The sequence below is a fragment of the Ranitomeya variabilis genome, chromosome 3 (genome assembly GCF_051348905.1).
Source record: "Ranitomeya variabilis isolate aRanVar5 chromosome 3, aRanVar5.hap1, whole genome shotgun sequence".
In the NCBI taxonomy this organism is placed as follows: Eukaryota; Metazoa; Chordata; class Amphibia; order Anura; family Dendrobatidae; genus Ranitomeya; species Ranitomeya variabilis.
In genome coordinates, this window is record NC_135234.1 from 415,131,369 (window position 1) to 415,154,839 (window position 23,471).

General features: G+C 41.5%; 2 protein-coding genes across 5 annotated transcripts in view; one reads left to right on the top strand and one right to left on the bottom strand.

Annotated features, from left to right (window-relative positions):
• LOC143816198 (ras GTPase-activating protein 4-like) overlaps positions 1 to 3,558 on the top strand; it is a 323,951-nt gene extending 320,393 nt beyond the window's left edge. For all 4 annotated transcript variants that reach the window (XM_077296292.1, XM_077296293.1, XM_077296294.1 and 1 more), the window contains exon 21: positions 706 to 3,558. In XM_077296292.1, the coding sequence (XP_077152407.1) occupies positions 706 to 836 (131 nt within the window). In that variant the 3' untranslated portion in view covers positions 837 to 3,558. The remainder of the gene's footprint in view (positions 1 to 705) is intronic.
• SYAP1 (synapse associated protein 1) lies at positions 3,304 to 23,227 on the bottom strand. Its single transcript, XM_077296306.1, has 9 exons — positions 22,856 to 23,227; positions 21,065 to 21,183; positions 18,165 to 18,231; positions 11,909 to 11,982; positions 11,371 to 11,510; positions 9,537 to 9,682; positions 8,039 to 8,097; positions 6,525 to 6,669; positions 3,304 to 4,537 (listed from the first exon to the last, which is right to left on the bottom strand). The coding sequence occupies exons 1-9, from the start codon at positions 23,049 to 23,051 to the stop codon at positions 4,410 to 4,412; spliced, it is 1,074 nt and encodes a 357-aa protein (XP_077152421.1). The 5' UTR covers positions 23,052 to 23,227; the 3' UTR covers positions 3,304 to 4,409.
• Between the last annotated feature and the right edge of the window lie 244 nt (positions 23,228 to 23,471).

A 23,471-nucleotide genomic window follows, 5' to 3' on the forward strand; every position in this document is an offset into this window, starting at 1 on the left:
TGTGTTTATACTGACAGACGATGTAATACTTAGCTTGCACACAGGTGGACTTCCTTTCACTAAGCATGTGACTTATGAAGGTAACTGTTTGCACCATAATTTTTGGGGGGCTTCATCGCAAAAAGGGTGAATACATATGCACATGCCAATTTTTAATTATTTGATCACATTAATTAAATTATGCCTATATTTTTCTAACTTCACTAGACTATTTATTGTTGATGCATCACACATCAATTTGATTACAAAAAATATTTAAACAGGTTGTAATGTAACAAAATACGTAAAAAGGCAAGGGGGGATACTTTTGCAAGCCATTGTATGAAGAGTCATAAATCAGGCTTTGAGTACTGGGAACATGTAAGCTGCTCGTTGCAAGAAAATGCTGAAGGAAATTTTATATATACGTTTCATCTTGTTGCCCTATGATACGATACCATCAAAGATCTAACTAAGCTTTTCTTCTCTTTCATGCCTTGAGCTCCTGAATTTTAGGCCCACTGCTGCTCTCTGAGCTCCAGGGGCCACAAGCAGGAGCCTTGCAGGAATCGGCAGCTTTCTACGTTTTCCCATCTATCTGCTGATATTCTAGTAGTCTGTCACTGAGCACTATTTGCTGCCTGGAGTTACAGAGGGGGCTGTGAAATCATCAGTATTCAAAAATCTTACTATTATTTACAAATTTGTATTTGTTTTTTCCTTTAGATCCTGCTAGAAAGGACAGTGCTACCGAGCTTTTCCACATACTCAAGGACCTCGAAACTGCTCATGATTCTTTCCTTGCTGATTCGTCACATTTTGCTGATCAAGAGAAAAAGTACTTGCTGGAAATGTAAATATTTCCCCTGTAACTATAGTAAGGCTGTATCTAGAATGCTACCCGTGGTTTATTAGGACAGAGCAGGCAATGCTGCAGAGAACATATACATCAAGTCATGTAACCGAAAATATAGCGAAAGCAGAAAGTCCAGTCTGTCGTCATTTATAAAGTATAGCACTATATACCCTGCATAACCCTTTCCTTAGGTTTTTAATAGGTCTTGCTCCAGTGTGTAATCTTTCACTGTTGGGACAGCCATGTCACATTCACAATAGCAAGCTGTATGTAACACAATCCTTTTTATATTAAAACTGAATGCCAAATACTGATCATCTTGTATTTTTTTTTTACATCCTCCATTAATATTTATAGGATTTAAAATTCAAAAACCTTCAGAAAGTTTAAAAAAAAATACAGTTACCAAAAAATGGATTTAACTAGGTCATTTTCTGATGACATTCTCTTTAAGGGTGTAAGCATCTGCTGCGATTAGAGGAGTCTAAAGCAGCCCTGGGAAAACTGTGGCCCACAGCTGACATCCAGCCCTCTGGAGGGCATGTGAAATGCACACTTTTCCAATCTTCTCTTGTTATGGTGTGCAGCATCAAACCTGACCATACTTATGTACTGTCTCAGGGTAGCCTCTGAGCGCCTTTTGGCACAATTCTTGGAAAGCCAGGTTTTAGAATCCTAGGTAATTCCTTTAATAATTTTTCAGAGCAGCCCACAATCCTCACTATCTGTATTTTCAGTGTAATTCTGTGTTGCATTAATATAATTCCTGCCAAAATCGAAAATTCCCATGAGTGAAAAGGTCACAATTATATTTGGCATACCGCAGCATGTGGATGAGATGAACTCCCATTCACAACGCTTCTACTATATATAATATGCAATGGACTTTCCAACTAGAACCTGCGCTATGTATACACATACCCCAAAAGTGCCCTAAAGAACCATGGACACTTTTGATTGTCTTTAAAATGAAATGTGGTATCAATAAGTAAGAGCAGAATTTTGTCTTGGAAAAGTAAACCACATGTGTGACAGAATACAGGAGGCACCAAGTTTCACTGTCAGGAGTCATTTAACATTAATTTTTATAAAGACCTTAATCAAAATTATTTTATATTGCCAGTAGAGAACACTGACCCTCTGTGCAGCCCATCTGATGTGTTCTTGTTTGCATTAAAAGGAATCTGTGAGCAGGTTTTGTAATTTGAGAGCAGCATGATGTAGGGGCAGAGAGCCTGATTCCAGGAATGTGTCACGTGCTAGGCTGTGCAATTTCAATAAAATCTGTAGTATTTTATTAGCAGATTATCACTAGAGGACTAATTGTCCAGTGCCATGTAGTCCTCCAGCTCTATGTAACCCCACCACTGATTGGCAGCTTTCTGCCTATGCACAGTATACACAGAAAGCTGCCAATCAGTGGTGTGGGCGGGGTTATACAGAGCTCAGCATTAAGAGAACTGCTAGATCTGCAGGAGATAAAACAGGGATTATAACAAAACTGCACCAGGCAGATCAATAAATTATACATTACTGGAATCAGGGTCTCTGTTCCTACATTACGTTGCTGTCAGATTACATAGTAAAACCTGCTGACAGAAAGAAATGGAATAACCATTTAAAGGGAATCTGATTGTCGGGACTTGAATATTAAGACACTCTCACAGATCATGAGGATCAAGCACTATGGCCCCTTTATTCTCAGAAATAATGGGGTACAACTAACTGGATCAGATAGCGATAGCATATTTTAGTCATATGTAATCACTTCGTGTAATGGGAATAATTAAAGAAGATAGGTCAACAGATTTTTACAATACAAACTGCATATAAGTAAAACTGTAGACCTGATGAGGCTGATGCACTTTACTTTAAATCTGTCAACATGGCTGTATAATCCTTTATGAAAGCTAAAATGCTTATTGCCAAAATCAGACAGGAAAACATATACAGCTATTCTGAAGGATTATCAAAGTACATACAACAGCATCATCTGGTCTAAGATCGTTTTAGTATTCTATACAGTTAGTATTGTGAAATCTGGCAACCAATGTGCCTAAAAACATATTATAAGCAATGCATTATTGAATAAAACAGGCCAGGCAGTACTCATTGCAGACCATTGGTGTACTTACAGTCCGGTGTAATACCGCAGTATTACTAAGCCCACAGACATTTCCCAAGCCATGGGTGCTGTATATTACAGAAAGCACCCACAAAACATTAATTTACATTTACTGGCTGATTTAATTACCATTTAGTGCATTTTATCAATCTAGTACTTCAATTTCGTCAGTTTTAAGAGAAACGCTTCAACCAAACATAGCGCTATAAAGAAAACAGATGTTAACACAATGCTACCTGTGAATGGCACCGCTTCATATTTAATCTTTTCAGGGAAATATATATATATATATATATATATATATATATATATATATATATATATATATATATATATATATATATTTTTAGTGTTTTCCACAAACCTAAATGTCGAATGCTTAAAGGGATTGTCTGGTGTAAAGCTACAAGTCTGCAGTCACTATGAGTCTGCAGACTTGTGAATCATCACACTGTGTACATTGCATGCTGTAAGGATTCTCCAGTGATGGCATCGAGACTGGGCAGTCACGTGACCACAAGTATGTGATATGCATCTAGACCACATTCCAACTAGATGGGCGCAGCCTCAATCAATGCAAACGTATGTATATCATATACTTGTGGTCACATGACCGCAGTCTCTAGCGCCAAAGATTCTTCACAGAGCGCAGTGGGCACGATGTGAGGATTCACAAGTCTGCAGTCACATAGAGTAACAGCAGACTTGTAGCTTTAGACCAGACAACCCCCTTTAAATATTAGGATCTGCTTGTCTCCAGAAACAATATCACTCTGGTCTAGAATTGCTGCCATTCAAATTAAAGCGAATGAGACTGAACTGCAAAGTCCATCCATGGACCAATAAGTGTTCGTTTCTGAAAAAGGCAGTATTTTTTTTTTTTTCCAAATCATTGACAACCTATGAAACAAAATGGAGTCAATGAAAACTAAAATGTAAGCGTTTTTCTTGCAGGACTTGTATCAGGGGCCAATTAATTACCGAAGTACATAAAACGTCTTATTTGGCATCAGGAAATTGCTGGAATTGGTAGAGGGGAAAATATATTTTAGATGTGAATTTCTTTTTCTAACTGAAATAAAATTTCTTTTCAAAGTTTATAAATTGAAAATATTCTTGCACAACTTTTAACTGAGATTCCGCATAAGTTGAAGTTGTTGCTTGTCATTAAGTGATAAGTTATGAAATATTCTTACATTATAAAACCAGAACAGAAAAAAAAAAAAAGATAACAGAAAAGGTTTCCCATAAGTCCAAACAAAATTGCATTACTTTCCCAGATCGCAAAATGAAAAGTTCAATGCAATCGTCAGTATCCATCATGGAAAACCGCACTAAAATCCCAAAAAGGACACTTCACCGAGTCAACAGTATTTTGCATTGTGCAGGAATGACTAAGGTTATATTTTAGCAAAGTTGTTTCCAGGAAACCACAAGAAAAGGAAACCGTTAATTTTCCTGGAGAAGTTCCTCAATCTCCTTGTCCCAGTTCTCGTCCTTCAGTTTGTCGGAGCCAGAGACTACTTCATATTCCTGCACCACTTCCTGCAGTTCCTTTATCCAGTCTTCCGATTCCTCTGAAAGAAAAAAAAAACAAAAAAACAAAAATCACATTTAGGATGGTTTCAGTCACAAAGCCAGATAAGTAGATTTATTGGGAAATCTAAAAAGGACTTGTACTTCCCACTAAAAAAAAAAAGCTGCATCAAAAACTGCAGTGGTATTTTTTTCCAAAAAAGCTAGTTGGCGAGACCCCCCACAAATCCAAAAATCTATGGAACATCACTGGTCCATTTGTGCCGGTAACTTGGAAACCCCTGTTATCAAAATAAAAGGGGGTCCCACTGGTAATTCATTTATCACGTATTTTGTATATAGGTGATACCAGGAAGGATATAATGGAACTAGAGCGAGTACAAAGGAGGGCAACAAAATTAATAAAGGGGATAGGGGAATTACAATACCCAGAGAGATTAGCAAAATTAGATTTATTTAGTCTAGAAAAAAAGACGACTGAGGGGCGATCTAATAACCATGTATAAGTATATAAGGGGACAATACAAATATCTCTCCGAGGATCTGTTTATACCAAGGAAGGTGACGGGCACAAGGGGGCATTCTCTCCGTCTGGAGGAGAGAAGGGTTTTCCACCAACATAGAAGAGGATTCTTTACTGTTAGGGCAGTGAGAATCTGGAATTCATTGCCTGAGGAGGTGGTGATGGCGAACTCAGTCGAGGGGTTCAAGAGAGGCCTGGATGTCTTCCTGGAGCGTAACAATATTGTATCTTACAGTTATTAGGTTCTTTAGAAGGACGTAGATCTGGGGATTTATTCTGATGGAATATAGGAATATAGGCTGAGCTGGATGGACAAATGTCTTTTTTCAGCCTTGCTAACTATGTTACTACGTTGTTTATGGGAAAACCCCTTTAAGGATTACTTTTAAATGAAGAGATTGAGAGTGCACACTTCACGTGATATCTACACGTAACTACAAAACTCATTTGGTATAGTATGCCTTTTACAATAGTGAGACCACTTGCACTTGACAGTGAGGGAGCAGTGTGGCAACATTTTGTGCATTTTACAGTGTGGATATTAGCGGTGGATTTTTTTCATCGAACCATTTGGAACACTACCACTTGTATGAGCCCAGCCTTAGAGTACAGCAGATGGAGTTTACCAGCAGGTAGGCCTAATTTACTTATATGGGTTGTCCGGCCTCTAACTGCAGATTTGTGAATCCTCACATTGCACAGTGTTGCATAGGTTCAAGTGACCACAAGTATGCAATTTTCATACTTCCGGCCACATTCCGACTAGACTTGTTTGGCCTTGCAATGAGCGAGGGTGCACTCGACTAGTCAGCAGCATGTGACTCCATGCATATAAATCGCATACTTGCAGTCACACGCCTGTCGCTGGAGAATCCTCAGAGAGCGTGTGATGTGAGAATTCACAAGTCTGCAGTTACATAGTGAATGCACCCTTGTACCCCAAAGCCAGACAACCCCATTAATTTCTGGACACGCCTAAGAAAAAAATAAAAAAAAAAATAGATCACCGTTAGCTTGCCAATTGTTTTGTGGCCGAAAACAGAATCTTGTCTTCTGGAAACTAATCCCTGTAACTGACGGCGTTACATCCGGATGGCTATTGATTATAGCAGTAACTTAATAACGGCACGTTGGAAAGCTACCAGATTACAAGACACTTACTGAGAAGTGTCGGAGCATTTCTACCATCAATCTAATTAAAGGGCTAAGTTCACCATCAGAATGTATTGCATATTCACACAACAGGCCATTAAAGCTTTATAGGCATGTGTCTCCCACCTGGGCCCCACACTTATCTGCAGACCAGTGGTGGCTTGTTGGCAGATTTAGGAGGGGTCATTCTTCATACAGACATTTATATGAATCAGAAGAGATGATCCGACTGTGGATGAAGGTCACACAGATCCTCTTCTCTACCAACAGGCGCAATTTGGACACTAGTGATTATACCACAAATGTTTAACATGAGAATACGCCATCCACAGCCATAAATAAAAGGTTTTTACCTTCTGCTGTGTCAACGTCATCTTTTTTGTCGAGAACAAACTGTTCCATTTCTTTCCTCAGGTCTTCTTGGTCTATGTTGCAAGAGTCAAAAGCTTCACTCACAAACTCTGACATTCCAGGGCTGGTAGAGATCTCCTCTTCTTCCTGAGTAGTAAGGACGCAGAATCATAGACACATTAATAGCATTCTCATTGGACATGTATCAAGAAATGGTTGCCCGTCTGCAAAAGTCCCTGCAAATCAGGTGTCAAAGTAACATCCTCATTGACACCAGGACGCATGCTTTCCCAGCAGGAAATTGCCAAAAGCATCACACTGGCTCCAATTGCTTACCTTCTTCCCATAGTGCATGCTGGTGCCTTCACATCTCGTAGTAAGCCTAAGGGTTAAAGCTTCTCTTTGAGGACAGTATGAAGTTTGTGTATAGGGACTTATCGGTCATGTAATGCTCCCGGAGGCAAAAAAAAAAATAAAAAATGTACAAATAGCTTCTTCCCAGAGAAGACAGCAGGGTCTCTAGTTTTTCCCTTTTTCCCTGATCAGTGCAAAGATTCTGATTTGGGTTTATATCCTGAGTTGTGTGGTGACACTATAGACCCTGCTCTCCCTGCAAAGAGGCTACGCCAAAGGATCAGGCCTCCTCCTTTCATCGCTCCTTAGTCCAGTTCCAATGCTCACGTGCTCATTGTAGGTGGCTGTGGACAGTGACCACCATTTGTACTATGACCAATCGACAGCTAGGTAGTCCTATGGACAGCACGCTATGATACACTGTGTGGTCCCACATCCATCATAGCATCTTTTTTTTAACCATTTATTGTACAGTGGCAGTTCAGCAGTATGCCCTATTCTGCAGCCTATTCTAACACCCATACAATACATAGTTAGGGCAATGTCATTACAAAAGTACAAAGATACAATAATATAATATTGCAGGTTATGGGCATTAGTTTCTGTGATGATCCAGGGAACCAGTCTGATTGCCCTATGGAGTCGGGAAGGAATGTTTCCCCTAATAGGGAGCCATTAGCATCTGCCCCATGGGGCTTTCTTTTGCCTTCCTCTGGATCAACATGTTAGGCTATAGACTGAACTCTATGGACTTATGTCTACCTTCATCCTACAAAATTATGAAGCCGGACACATTAGGGACTAAGTCTATAATTTACATAATTTCCTCTATTTATTACTACATGAACCACAATAGTCCATGGATTAATGGGCACAAATATTAAAACACCCCAAAGGCTATACAGGAGGCTTCTTTTGGTTAGTTAGCTCCAGCCCCAGCAGAAGTCTTCTGACTGCTGCACTATACCCATCCACCTTGTTTAGCTTCACCCCCATTCTTATTACAAAGCTGCTCGGCCAAAAGGTGACTTTTACCGGCCACTGTTTGGGAGAGAAACTATAAGAAAAGCATCACAGTAAGAGTAAAATCCACAAGAACACAGACCGCAAAAGAGAAGATACAGAAACTAATTTGTGTGACTGAAGAAAAGGTGATCATTACCTCCTGAGGCTTGTGTGGGGACTTGATGGCTACCGGTGGAGTCTTTGGTCTTACAGTTTCTAGAAGAGTTTGAAGAAAGAAGTCTTTAGAAACTTGTGTGTGACATTCGGTGACATGCTCAATAGCTTATGAGAATAAAAGAAGCGCTAAAAACACCTTAAAACTATATGGTAATTGCCGGCTGGTGTTCACCAGCAGAAAACTACACCTGAACATAAAGTAAAGCAGCCATATCTCCATTATATAAAACTATACTGTTATTTACCTACACGTAATTATTTCTCTCTCTTCCACACTCTCCAATACACAAGCAGAATTAAATTACACGCATCGGCCAGGTTTACTAGTGGTCAGAACAGATCGATAAGTTTGAAGCTAAAGCTCAGAAGACTACCCACCATTTTACCTGTGGCTGCCAGTTATATGTAAGATTATATTTTTACACCCAGGGTGTGAGATCCCGACATGCAGAGTGGGATTGCCTAACCCACTGCAGCCCCCATTATTTGGCAAAGCGTGAGATTTTGTGCTTTTAATTAAAACAATGTAGTCGCCTTACATACACAGCAGTTAAAGTTCGGTAATATCGCTATAGCGGTGACCAGTCTGTGCTATGTATACCATGCGGCAATACGGTTTTAGAGCTATGTGCTATACACAGCAGTGCCACGGGCCAGCGTTAATTGTAATGACAGCCCGGGGGTCTGCGATGACCCCCATACCTATCAGGTCAACCCATCGGTACCCCGCGATCACATCACATACACGTCGATGGGAGCATGGAATGATGCGCGCCCCTCTCAGAGATTGACTGAACGGCTCCAACTGTGACTATTAGAGGCACATGATGGCTGAATAAATCAGCCATCATGTGCGGGGAAAGTTGCGGGCTCAGGTAGCGAACCCTTATTAAAGCCTGGCGAACAAGGTATGGTGTAAATATACATCATATGTCGTGAAGGGGTGAGTTATAAGTTATCTGGCCGCCCTTCAATATGCCTACTGATAACAATATAAGAGTAAGATCATTTGTAGTATGTAGTAGCTGGAAGGATGACATGTTAACCTACGTTCAGGATTGCATCAGGATTTGGTCAGGATTTTCCATCAGTATTTGTAAGCCAAAACCAGGAGTGGAACAATTAGAGGAAAAGTAGAATAGAAACACATGCACCAATTCTGCATTTATCACCCATTCCTGGTTTTGGCTTAAAAATACTGACATAAAATCCTGACCAAATCCTGATGCAATCCTGAACGTGGACACATACCCTTAGGATCATAATTTCAGGAGCATAATAATGGACCACTAGATTATATAATGACTGGTAAGCAGCACATCCTTGAAGAGTCTGCAGCTCTACAACAGTCAAGACATCATCATCATCATCTTACAACGTTTTACAAAAAATGTCTACGGAACGTAGTAATAGTAGAAACAACTATTCTGTCCACTGTTCTCGCTCATTCATCTACCAGATGCAAACATTTGTTTTACCTTCTAAGCCTTCATCTCTTTGCTTGCAGTTTGCCTTGTCAGAGTTGCCAGCTGATTGCTGGGCAGCCAGTGCCGTCAGCTGGGCAGACTGCTTTATCAGAGACACCCGGTAAAAATAATTCCTCCAAAATACATCTTCTTTCACGCTGAAAAGAAAAAACATCTTACACTAAAAACATACAACAATCTTTAGATTTGGTCAAACTATAAAACCGTAAATTAAAATGAATGCAGATAATCATAGCTCAGTCACATCAGGAAAAGGCAACTCCATTATCCGTTATGTAAGGATACCTGCTCTCAGAATAAAAACTTTTACAGTAGCCATTGTAAGAGCCATCAATTTATAAGAAAACTATAAAATGAGAAAAACCTTGAAAAGAGTTTGAAATGAAAAGGCCATACTTTCAGAGTGTGTACAGGAGAAATAACACTATATCTGGCCATTAAATGAATGTATGCGGCATTTCATCAGTTCTCCCCTGTGCTGGTTATATCTCTGTTCATCAGGTAACTGGAAACGGATGGATGCATATGAGCTGCTTTTATCTCTGCCACCTAGAGCACAGCATACAGAGAGCGATTCCTGCTCTTCATTTCCTAGTTGTCACACAGATAGAAGCAGCAGTACGAAGGACATTATACAGCTGTACTGGTCAGTGTAGCTGTGAATCCAGCTCTGGGGTGAGGTAAATAATTTTTTAGGTGTCTCCCTCTGCCTGTTTTTTCACTGTGCTCCCCTCTCAATAGAATATAAAATGAGGTGTATCCTAACAGCTCACTGTGGCGTCCGTTTTGTGTTGACCAAGACTGATTTAAAAGGGAACTGGACAGCAGATACGTTCTCCCCGAAGCACGTGCAGCACGTATAAGACACTGGCTGTATAATTTTAATCATGTATGATTGCCGCGTTCCATAAAAAAACAAAACATAATTTTAGAGCTTCCGGGAACTAAGCTGCACGGGAGACTAGTCGAAAAGGTTGGCTCCTCAGTGGCTTCACCCCACCTGCTGCCAGTGACTGACAGGCCTCTTCCTAGACACGCATGGAGAGACTGGACAGTCATTGGTTCAGGCAAAGATCTGCTGTCAGCACCATGCGCTTCTACGGGTCCTCACCATGCATAGAAGGGCAGGGTGTGCGAAACGGCCAACGTCCTTTGAGCTCCACACAGGACTCCTGCCTCTGATGTTTTAAGCAACTTAAATAAAGTGGACTTTTAATTGGGATGGTGAGTGTCACCCACATTCCTTCTTTTCACGGAGGAGGCAGGGGAAGAAGTGTATGGTAAGTGGAGAAAGAAACAGATTTCTCTGCTACGATATGTTAATAAAATACTTTTTAAAATCGCCTGCAGTATTGACTAACGAGAAGAATGTTGCAAGCACAGTCTCAGTGAAGAACAATTATATTTGAAATTGATGGACATCAGCTTCTCAACCATCTTAGACCTTACACACACACTTTTGTGGTAGGGCTTCTCTCAGGTAGGCACTAGGCAGCGTTCACACAGATGTTTTTTTAGTCTTAACAAGGCAAGGTTTATTAACTCCATACGTCCTGGAGGGACTTTAACACAAAACAGCCATGCTCCGACACAAAGGTAAACTCAGCAGGAAAGTACAATACATATGGCAGGGCAATACTCCGGCAGGTATACGTCCGATACTCCGGCAGGCATACATCCATCCACACAGGTCAGCATGAAATCAGAGTATCCCTTGCGCGGATAAGTATTTTGAATGGTACTTTAAAGGGAGTGAACGGAGTCAGCTGGCTAGGTGACTGTTACACACTGTGTACACTAATTACCAAACATTCAGAACACTCACAGTTTTGGAACCAGATCAAATCTCATACGATTCAGCAGCTCATCTTCCTGAAGCATTACAAGGGCAACAGGGTACATCTGCTCAAAGTCAAAATTAAAATGGACACCAGCAGGAGGGTCTCTGAGGAAGTTTCTCCTGTCCTTAAAAAAGAAGGAGAAAAAACACATAGTAGTTATAAAACAATCTGTACAACACAAATCAGATCCATAGAAAGTGCTCACTGTAACAGACTGGAAAACGTGCTCATATGGACAGATATTTATTCTATTAATTAGCAGGATAATAGACAGCAGAATTGATGGATGCTACTAAAGCCTTAATCCAGCACCGAACTCTTCCACAGGAGGCGAGCAGCACTCGGTAGATGCATGGCAGGATGTGTGCACAGCCGGCAGGTAGAATGGAGCCCTATACATACAGGTGGAGTATACACCCCAGAAATATACATGACACACACAGGGCTCAGACGCAGCACAGAGCAGACATTGGTACTGTACCTAAAGAGTGGACTACAACAATCATTAATGACAACTCTCACCGCTGACAAGGCCAAGATTTGCTGCTGAATGGTCTCTTCCTCACTATAGCCCACCCAGGGAGGAACGGCAGCTTCTATTAAAAAGAATAAAAAGTTAATTCAATATTTTTTGTCTGTAGATAAACAGACTAATAGCAAATATTGAGAATAAAGATGTTGTGCAGCAGTTCTTAATGGAAATTAACAGTTGCACATATTTAGCTCTAACAAGTGGGAGCACAAAAAACATTCACACATTATGTGTAATGCTCGGGGCTGTTCCGCAGAGATCTCGGCCAGAACTATAGGCTCAGAACAGCTTGTACACAAGTCTAACTAAGACCACGTTCACACGGTCAGTATTTGGTGAGTTGTTTACCTTGTAAGCCAAAACCAGGAGAGGAACAGTCAGAGGAAAAGAATAATAGAAACGTGTCACCAATTCTGGTTTTGACTTACAACTACTGATGTAAAAAAAAACCCATCAAATACTGACGTGTGAACGTGGTCCTACACCTCCCATCTGACTTCTTCACACATAGAATAAGACACAGGGCAACAATTCTCTTCTACTCTACCAAAGTTTAAAAGCGAGATGGATAAAAAGGTGATGGGATGGAGCATTGAACTTTTTAACCAAGTCAAGGGTGTACAGAGGACTTTATTAGCATATTTGAATAAGGAAAGATTTCTGACAAATATTGAAACAGACTTGGACACTAAAGGTATGATTTTAATTAGCACTGCACAGTGCTGTGCTTTGTTTGAACAGTCATTCTGTGCAGACTGTAGAAGGGATAATATATATAGCAAGCGACACTACTCTGTCCTCCTCCTCCTGGACCTGTCCTCTGCCTTTGACACAGTGGACCATTCCCTGTTGCTGCGGACCCGCTCATCCCTTGGAATCACAGACTTGGCCCTATCCTGGACCTCGTCATACCTAATTGACGGCACGCGACCAATCAGAAGCCGTGACGTCACGGAAGGAAGGAAAAGCGCGCATTTTAAGCAAAGAACGCTGCCGGTTCCCTCGGTGAGGTCCAGGCTGCGTCGGAGGGTGAGTATAGCAATATTTTTTATTTTAATTCTTTATTTTACACACTAATATGGTTCCCAGGGCCTGAAGGAGAGTTTCCTCTCCTTCAGACCCTGGGAACCATCAGGGATACCGTCCGATACTTGAGTCCCATTGACTTGTATTGGTATCGGTATCGGATTAGATCCGATACTTTGCCGGTATCGGCCGATACTTTCCGATACCGATACTTTCAAGTATCGGACGGTATCGCTCAACACTAATCCTCACCCATCCCTTGTAGATTGTGAGCCATCATGGGCAGGGTCCTCTCTCCTCCTGTACCAGTTGTGACCTGTATTGTTTAAGATTATTGTACTTGTTTTTTATTATGTATACCCCTCCTCACATGTAAGGCGCCATGGAATAAATGGCAATATAATAATAAATAAATTTTTATATATGTATATGTATATATATATATATATATATATATATATATATATATATATATATATATATATATATATATATATATATATATATATATATATTCCCCCGCATGTATTCCACATGAACTCAGAAGCCCGCTCCTCCATCATGTGGTCTACAAAGAAGGGTCCGGCCATGTGCTAGTAGAACAAGTTTAATCAGGATGGAGTGGATGTACCTTAGCCAGTGGACAATATACTGATGACCTCATCCCCCACACCTGGGGTTGGACACCTTTTTGGCTGGACGTAAATCCCAAGAGACATGTGCCTTGCTGCTGGAACTCCATGATGGACATATGGGCTGAGTATCTGTAACCTTTTACTTACTAGGCCTTAGGGATAGTGTGATAGACGGGAGGGCTGATATGGCATGTGTGATTTGGGTACCGTAATTCTGGCAGTTAATCGTGGGTTTTGAATGTGTGATATTACAGTAGTGTGTGTATGTGTGTGTGTGTGTGTGTGTGTGTGTGTGTGTGTGTGTGTGTGTGTGTGTATATATATATACACACACGCACAAACACACTGCTCAAAAAAATAAAGGGAACGCTAAAATACCACATCCTGGATATCAATGTAAATCAAAATGAATATCCCATGGAGGTCTGGATTTGGAATGATACTCAAAGTCAAAGTGGAAAATCAAATTACAGGCTGATCCAACTTCAGTGGAAACGCCTCATGACAAGGAAAAGATGCTCAGTATTGTGTGTGGCCTCCACGTGCCTGTATGACCTCCCTACAATGCCTGGGCATGCTCCTGGTGAGGCAGCGGATGGTCTCCTGAGGGATCTCCTACCAGTCCTGGACTAAAGCATCCGCCAACTCCTGGACAGTCTGTGGTGCAACGTGTTGATGGTGGATGGAGTGAGACATGATGTCCCAGATGTGCTCAATCGGATTCAGGTCTGGGGAACGGGAAGGCCAGTCCATAGCTTCAATGCCTTCATCTTGCAGGAACTGCTGACACACTCCAGCCACATGAGGTCTGGCATTGTCCTGCATTAGGAGGAACCCAGGGCCAACGGCACCAGCGTATGGTCTCACAAGGGGTCTGAAGATCTCATCTCGGAACTTAATGGCAGTCTGGCTACCTCTGGTGAGCACATGGAGGGCTGTGCAGCCCTCCAAATAAATGCCACCCCACACTATTACTGACCCACTCCCAAACCGGTCATGCTGAAGGATGTTGCAGGCAGATCACTCTCCACGGCGTCTCCAGACTCTGTCACATGTGCTCAGTGTGAAACTGCTTTCATCTGTGAAGAGCACAGGGCGCCAGTGGCGAATTTGCCAATCCTGGTGTTCTGTGGGGCTGTGAGCACAACCCCCATCAGTGGACGTTGGGCACTCAGACCATCCTCATGAGGTCAGTTTCAAACAGCTTGTGCAGACACATGCACATTTGTGAAGCAAATAAGGCAGCACACTGCGGCGCTAAAACATGCAAACATGAAACATGAAAACTGAACTGCAATACTGCACTAGAAATATGAAAAATGAGAGCGTTTAGCGCATAAAAATGGCCAATAATTATTCTCAGCGAGGAATGGAAAGCGTAGGACCTGGTATAAGAGATGCCGTAAAGTGGCTACCAGGTACACATAAAATTGGCCATTTTTATGCGCTAAACGCTCTCATTTTTCATATTTCTAGTGCAGTAATGCAGTTCAATTATCGTGTTTCATGTTTGCATGTTTTAGCTCTGCATTGTGCTGCCTTAGTTGCTTAACTATATAAGAGTTGGTGACTCTAGGTTCAGCACCTGTTCACACAGTCTATGTTTGGATGTGACGGTCAGTTTTTTCAAATTTTTTCACATGCACATTTGTGGCCTGCTGGATGTCATTTTGCAGGGCTCTGGCAGTGCTTCTCCTGTTCCTCCTTGCACAAAGGCGGACGTATCGGTCCTGCTGCTGGGTTGTTTCCGTCCTATGGCCCCCTTCACATCTCCTGGTGTACTGGCCTGTCTCCTGGTAGCGACTCCAGCCTCTGGACACTACGCTGACAGACACACCAAACCTTCTTGCCACGGCTTGCATTGATGTGTCATCCTGGATGAGCTGCACTACCTGAGCGACTTGTGTGGGTTGTAGAGTCCGTCTCATGCTACCACGAGTGTGAAAGCACAACCAACATTCAAAAGTGACCAAAACATCAGCCAGAAAGCATTGGTACTGAGATGTGGTCTGTGGTCCTCACCTGCAGAACCACTCCTTTATTGAGGGTGTCTTGATAATTGCCAATAATTTCCATCTGTTGTCTATTCCATTTGCACAACAGCATGTGAAATTGATTGTCAAATAGTGTTGCTTCCTAAGTGGACAGTTTGATTTCACAGAAGTTTGATCTACTTGGAGTTATATTCTGTTTAAGTATTCCCTTTATTTTTTTTGAGCAGTGTATAGTATATATGAATGTAGACTGTAGACTTGTGTGGTAATAAATATCCTTTACTGATGCACTGTTTTGTCTCAGTTTTGTACATAGTGTAAGGAACAAATAATGTTAAGGCATTACTAATAATTTAATATTAATTAACCCCTTCACGACCTTGCCCTTTTCCGTTTTTGCGTTCTCGTTTTTCGCTCCCCTCCTTCCCAGAACCATAACTTTTTTATTTTTCCGTCAATATGGCCATATGAGGGCTTGTTTTTTGCGGGACAAGTTGCACTTTTCAACGACATCATTGGTTTTAGCATGTCGTGTACTAGAAAACGGGAAAAAAATTCCAAGTGCGGTGAAACTGCAAAAAAAGTGCAATCCCACACTTGTTTTTTGTTTGGCTTTTTTGCTAGGTTTACTAAATGCTAAAACTGACCTGCCATTTTGATTCTCCAGGTCTTTATGAGTTCATAGACACCGAACATGTCTAGGTTACGTTTTATCTAAGCAGTAAAAAAAAAAAAAAAATCCAAACTTTGCTTATAAAAAATAAATAAATAAAAATAATAAATAAATAATAATAATAATAAAAAAAGCGCCATTTTCCAATACCCGTAGCGTCTCCATTTTTTGTGATCTGGAGTCAGGTGAGGGCTTATTTTTTGCGTGCCGAGCTGTAATTTTTAATGATGTCATTTTGGTGCAGATACGTTCTTTTGATCGCCCCCGTTATTACATTTTAATGCAATGTCGCCGCGACCAAAAAAACGTAATTCTGGCGTTTGAAATTTTTTTCTCGCTAGGCTGTTTAACGATCAGGTCAATCTTTTTTTATTGAGAGATCGGGCGATTCTGAACGCGGCGATACCAAATATGTGTAGGTTTGATTTTTTTTATTGTTTTATTTTGAATGGGGCGAAAGGGGGGTGATTTAAACTTTTATATATTTTTTTTTATTTTTTTCCATACTTTAAACTTTTTTTTTTTGTTTTGGGTAAAGTGACCAGGCAGTATGATTTTCAGGTCTGTTCACTTACATAGAGACCAAACATACATTGTGTTTGTTTCACTTAAGTGGAGAAAAAAAAAAGAATCAGAAATGTGTTAAAAAAAAACAAAACATTTTACTGGAGATGTAGTTTTCAATTTTCAGGACATGGAGCCATGAGAGGGCTTGTTTTTTGTGCCACAAGCTGTTTTTATGATTTTTTTTTTGTGTTATTGCGGTGGCCGAAAAAAATGCAATTTTGGCATTTTTAATTTTTTTCTCATTATACAATTTACTGATCAAATTTATTTTATATTATATTTTGACAGATCTTTTATGAACGCCGCAACACCATTCATGTATTTTTTTTTTTATTTATTAATTTTTAATAGGGGTAAAGTGGTGCGATTTGAACTTATATTTTTCAAAATGTTTTTTTATTTTTCACTGATAATTATTTACCTTATGGAACTTGAACCAGTGATCATTCAATCTCTTGTGCTACATACAGCAATACCACAGCAAAAATCATGGTCGCCTATGAACACAACCCACAGGCAGTCTTACCGTCATGACAAGCACAGGGGTCTTCACCAGACCCATGGTGGTGCCCTGGAATCACATCACAAGATAGTAGATGGGCACATAGAACTGCATGCCCCCCACCCCTTGCCAGTGCTGTAAATTCCACTATCACAGACTGATAGTGGCACTTGACAAGTTAACAATAGTGGTCAAATATCCGCACCACCCGTTGCTGCCGGCAATGATTCTGCTTCCAAGCTCACATCAAAGTCAGGGAGACAACATTTGACACATAATAGGTCGTTAAGAGGTTAATTCGGCTTTTGAAATAATAATCAGCGATATGATGCCCCCACACAGACCGCTCCAAAGTATGATGTCCCCACACAGTGCCTCAAACAGTAATATATCCCCAAAAACCACCTCCCCGAGTATGATGGCCTCCCACATAGCAAGCTGTTCCTCACAGGTCCCCCTCATGCACCATAATGTCACCACAGTTCCCCCTCCACACAGAACTATGTCCCCAGTTTCTCAGTACAAAATAAAAGTAGGGGTTGATGAGGGTGATTGATCATTGTGAAATACAGACAATCCCATGTTAAGTTAGAATGGCTATATATGCGAGTCCCTCTTCGGATTTACAAAAAGCGGAACGTACACTTTAAAATCTTTCAAATACTACGCCGAAGGTAAATAGGATGTACAAACAATCAGGCAGGAGGAACAAGAAAGACATGGCCACGTGCCATTTAGTACAATAACAAGAACACAAAGGTAAGGAATGAAGAAGTGAAAGATGTCCCTGCAGAGCCATGTAAAAGCGGTCAGGCATGGGCAGATGTGATTCTGTATGACAGGACATACCTGTTTTTTTATTTGACTTCTCCTGTACAAATTTGTCCTGTTCTTTCTGGAATTCACCAATGATGGTCTGTAAATACAAATCAATAGATTCCCGTGAATGGCAGTGATCAGAGTATTTAAGGGCTGAGGCACTACAGATTGGCGGTGCAGATTAGCAGCAGATGAATATAATCTACATGTGGATGAGGTTTTCAATACCCTGTCCACATTAGTGAGACATGTCACAGATCAAAAAAACAAATAATCATCAAGTTGGGGGCTTCAGGTTTATTAACCTTTTGGATTGACTGAAAGCACTGTAGTTGTTCAATAATAAAACGAGTCATCAAAAATACAAATTGCCTAATAACTGTGCATGCCGAATATTTCCACTCCTCCGATGTTGGCACGGCGTCTACCGATGGTCAAGTGAACACTGCAGCCAATCAGCAGCAGCCGTTACAGGAGAGGTGATTAACATATCCAACAGCTGGGACTGCACCAATCTATGCCTCCCAAAGTTTGCATACTAGTCCCCTGTCCCATTATTTGTGTACAGAAGTCGTGGTTTCACACACTCACTACTCTACTGTCACAATTGGGCGAGGGGAGGGAGTCTGAAAAACCAGATGTCCAGAAATCATACCTTCACCTATATCCTGTGGATAGGCCCTCGTTCACAGTGTATCAACCAATGTTTATGTCACATGTGCACAGATCATTATGGGCTTGCCAAATTCCAAAAAGACCATTCTCTTGGCATACCTTTAGGTTTCAATTTGCTGGAACCCAACTGGAGGCTGCTTCGAGCAGCGGTGTAAGCAGTGACTTTTAGATGCACTTATATGTAACAAGCAATATACATAAGTGCACAAGGAATCATTTTTTGAGGCGGAAAAAATGACATGTTTTCGAGTGAGAAGTGCTTTAGGAAGCAGGGCTTTTTTTCGGCCTTTCTGCAGTCCAAGACTAGGGGACATGGCCTACTTCCCGCTAGTCGCCCTGCAGTGAAGGAGACATTATCAGGGAGCAGGCCATGCCCCCTCACCTCAGACTGCAGACAGGGAGACTATTAGAGGGCTGATGTGACAGCAGCTGCTCCTCACTACTCACCCCATCCGTCTGGGGACATTACAGCAGTGTGCAACTCCATGCTGTTACTATCAGCCAGCCTCCTGAAAAAAGCTCTATCCCAAAGAACAGGGGGCCTGGCCATACCACCTCTTCTGGCTGTTACAGGGGAAAGTGAACACTGATGTGTGATGTACTGTCCCAGAGGGAGCAGTGAAGAGCATCTGCTATCACATGGAATTACAAGTGTCATAAAGATAAGAAAAGTGCACTTGGGATCTCATCTTTATACATTATGAGGGCAAGGAAAGTACAAACATTTTTTTTTTCTCCCTGGACTACCGCTTTAGGGCAGATTTCATCAGGTGACACTACAAAAAACTGGCATGTACTTTCTTTTTATAGTAACAGGAGTTTTCGAAACATGAAAAATGCTCGAAAGACTGAGCATATGGACAGCAAAGTGGGTTTACAATTGAAATTAATAGTAGGAAATTTAAAAAAAAGGCTTCAAGCAACTTCTGAGCTTTCTTTTTTTGAGAGGACCAGCTTAAAAAAAAAAAAAAAACCTAGTCAAAAACCTCAGCATCAGTACACTTTATTTTTTTCCAGGAAAATTTGGGGTCCACTCCAACAACTCAACTGCCTGAAAAAAAGTGCTCAAAAATGTCCAAAGAATGAACATATGTACATCTATGTAAAGACGACTTGCTCTTCATATGTTCAGCCTTTTGAGCTTTTCTTAACTAATCCAGGTTTGCAAAATGCACCAAGTGGATAAAATAAGTGGCCTGGCCATTCTTCGGGCATTTTCCATGCTGAAGACACAATGTATTTTACAATAGAAGTCATTGGGAAGGTTGAAAAGAAGTCCAAAAGACGCCTGAGCGTCTTTTTGAGCATCTCTGGTATAAAAATATATATATCAGCAACATTTTTATTATTTAATGATTTTTATTATTTAATGAAAAAATAAGTCTGGGAAACAAGTTTCAAAAAAGTCTTTAAAAAGAAAAAAAAGTCAGAGATGCTGTGGAAACTATATATAAAAAAAAAAAAAAAAAAAAAAAAAAAGTTTCAGGTTCACAAAATTCTAGTAAAAGAGGAGCATTTCCTAAAGAGTCTACCAGTTTAAAAACTGACGTTTTTGGTTGCCTGATGAAGGCACAGTGTGAACATCCTCTTAGTCTTGGAGGATTAATTCTGTGAAAAAAAAAACTTTGGGGGGTTTACGAGAGAAAAATAGCACATTAGAACTTCTGCACCAGAGATGCCGAAAATATCTACCGGCCAAGACACAGAATCCCTTGAGATATAAGAGAAGTGCTGATAAATGGTAAAGCCCACATGATTAACAATAAGCTGAACTGGAAGGAGAGGATGTCTGAATGTGTCATCAGATCTGATGCCACGTGAGACGTCATGTCACAATGCCCAACCTTCATAGGAGGTACGGAGGTCACTACAAATCAGGCACTCAGACAAGCCGTTCTCAGGCCGTAAATCAACAATGATCAACTATACAAGTCTATGGTTTACCGGCCCGTTTACGCAGGCCCACGAGTACTGATGGCAACGGGACATTCAATAATTATGGTGTCCTCACACGGCATCATGTTATTGGCAGTACACCTCCAGATTACTAGGGTTAATGTTTTTAAATGAGCCAATCACCCAAGAAATGAGCAAACATGGGCAGATGAAGGTACTTTTCTCCCCAAATAAGAGATGAGCACTCAGGTTTATCTTTCCGGACATCAGCAATGTTCCTTCACACTGAGGATAAAAACAGATACTAAAGAAAGGAGTGATCAAGCCCTTACAGGTACAAGAAACATAACCCTTCAAACCTTATCAATGATGCCATCAATTTTTCCTTCTTCAACGGACTTCTTGATAGTATGAGCAGTTTCAGTAACCGATTCAGAGATCTTCTTTGTTGCGACTGAAGCCAGGCTTAAGATATAACCTGGAAAAGAGATAAATTATGGAGTTTATTTATTGGCTGGATTTCTTTTTGTTTAGTGACACGCGACGTACAAATAAAGATGGTTATAACAAGTGACAGAAGACGTCATCCATCTATTGTCTCCCGGTAACCAAAGCAGAACATGACAGATGGAAAACCAGCTGTATACCTGCACTGAACAATGACAGCGGCAGAGTGCTCAACGTCTGCTCACCATCACAGCAGGTCACCATATTGTGCTCCTGGGTGACCAACAACAAGAACAAAGCAGAGTAGCTCCGGAGTAAAGAGCTGCATCCCCCAAACAGGAGACCAGCCCCTGCCGAGACACTATAGGTAAACTGCAAAGGTGCTTGCTTTGAAGGGACTGTCAGCACAGAATGACTGTCCAAACTAAGTGCAGGCGCTCAGTGCGTCACAACATGGCCAATCATTCATATACACCGAAACATCTGCTTGTTTTCCCTCTTTCTCCAACCCACCTCTTTGATTGACAGCTCTGACATCATACAGCCATAGAAGGGCTGAGATAGATGGAAAGCCAGCAGGTGTAATGAATGATTGGCACTGCCAAGGAACACCGGGCGCCTCTACTTGGTTCGAACAGTCATTGTGCGCTGACTGCGGCCCTTTAGCAACTAACTTCTAATTTACCCATTTAAAAAAATGAGACAACATCTTTGAGAAAAAAAAATTGCAACTTAAAAACAACTTCAACAATAAAAGATGCTTTATTATGGGGGAATAAAAACAAATACAAATAAATTTAAAAAAACAACAAAAATGCCAGGACTGCAAAATAAATAGGAAAAAAAAAAAAAAAGTATGACTTTCAGAACTTAACCCCTTAGTGACCAGGACACATTTTGCAAATCTGACTACGCGGCAATAACGCGGTGCAGTCAGTTTCAGCATTTCCCAGTGATTTTGAGAATGTTCTTCTTGTGATACGGTAAGTGTAGGTCGACAAGCTTGGAGTTTATTTGTAAAAATATTAGAAGCTTGACAAAAATGTAAACAATGTTGCAATTTACACATTTTTAATGTTCCTACCAATAATTGTGTGAGCAAGCCTCTACGGCCATTAATTGGCCTTGGATCGCTATGGAAAGCATCAGGACCACAATTATGATCCCAAAGCGCCAATTGGATCAAAGAGGGAGCCCCCACGCTCTACTAATCATCTAGATGCTGCTAGCATTACTGACAGCAGCATTTAAGGGGTTACACAGCCATGAATGATGTCAACAATGGATGTGGCTGTAGTGTACAGCTGGCCGCTGCTCATTTTAACCCATGTGGATGGGGCAGAGATGCTGTTTCTTGGCCGCTGCTCCATTCAGTGGCCAGGGGACTGCTGGAATTAGCGGAGTGCGGTGCTCAGCTTTCTCCGGGGGATTCAGCGGATGAGCAGCTCCGATCCATCCATGACAGCGGCTGCAGAGCCAATTCTGGAGATCAATAAGGATCTCAGCAGTCAGTAAGGGATCATTACCATCCTGGGGAAAGCTCTGCCGCCCCCATACAGTGGTATCATTGTCCAGGATTGGGGTCCCGGAACCGGCCTCTCCCCCGGATAATGGCACGGTACCATTGCCGGTGACTAGAGATAACGGCAGCAGTCAGATCACCGGACCCCAGCCCAGCAGCCATGACAGCGCCGGCCACTTACTGCTGAAGCTTGTGGCCTGTCTGCGCAGCACGTCCTCCGCGTCATCCAGTGCCGTCCTTTCGGGCTCTGTGCCGTCTCCCTTCTCCGTGCTTGCGGATTCCTCGCCCGTGTCTTGTATCGGTTGACTCTTTTCTTCCACAGACTGTGGTTCCGATTCTGGGTCCAAGCCCAGCCAACTTCCCAGGCCACGAAACATAGTGGCGTCCGCTTACAGCCCCCCGGTGTTGACACTAGGCAGTTACCGACGAATAACTCCCTGTTGTTACCGTTTACCGTCAAAACTTCCTCGTTTCTACCTTCTACGTCACCAGCAGCCTGTCCAACCAATGGCGACAGTCGCTGTAGTCACGTGACACTGTCGGAGCCGTCCACAAAACAGCTCTAACCATCCAATCACTGAGCTTTAGCCATGACCACGCCCACACTCCGCCCTCTTACTTCCTGTCCTGTCACATGCTCGTTGCCTTGTGCAGTGAAGTGTTGTGCGCGTGCGCAGAGGTTAATCTGTCAGCCATTGTAAACAAAGAGAATCAGAGCCTACAGGAGCTGGATGTAACAGAAGTCTCTGCAATAGGATCAGATACAAAGTGGCAAATTACCAGTCAGCACATAGAAA

Coding starts and splice junctions, on each gene's coding strand:
- SYAP1 (XM_077296306.1), bottom strand. CDS start 23,051: ATGTTTCGTGGCCTGGGAAGTTGGCTGGGCTTGGACCCAGAATCGGAA. Junction 18,232..21,064: donor TTGATGGCATCATTGATAAG/GTTTGAAGGGTT, acceptor TTGTATTTACAG/ACCATCATTGGTGAATTCCA. Junction 9,683..11,370: donor TTTGATCTGGTTCCAAAACT/GTGAGTGTTCTG, acceptor TTTTCTTTTCAG/CGTGAAAGAAGATGTATTTT.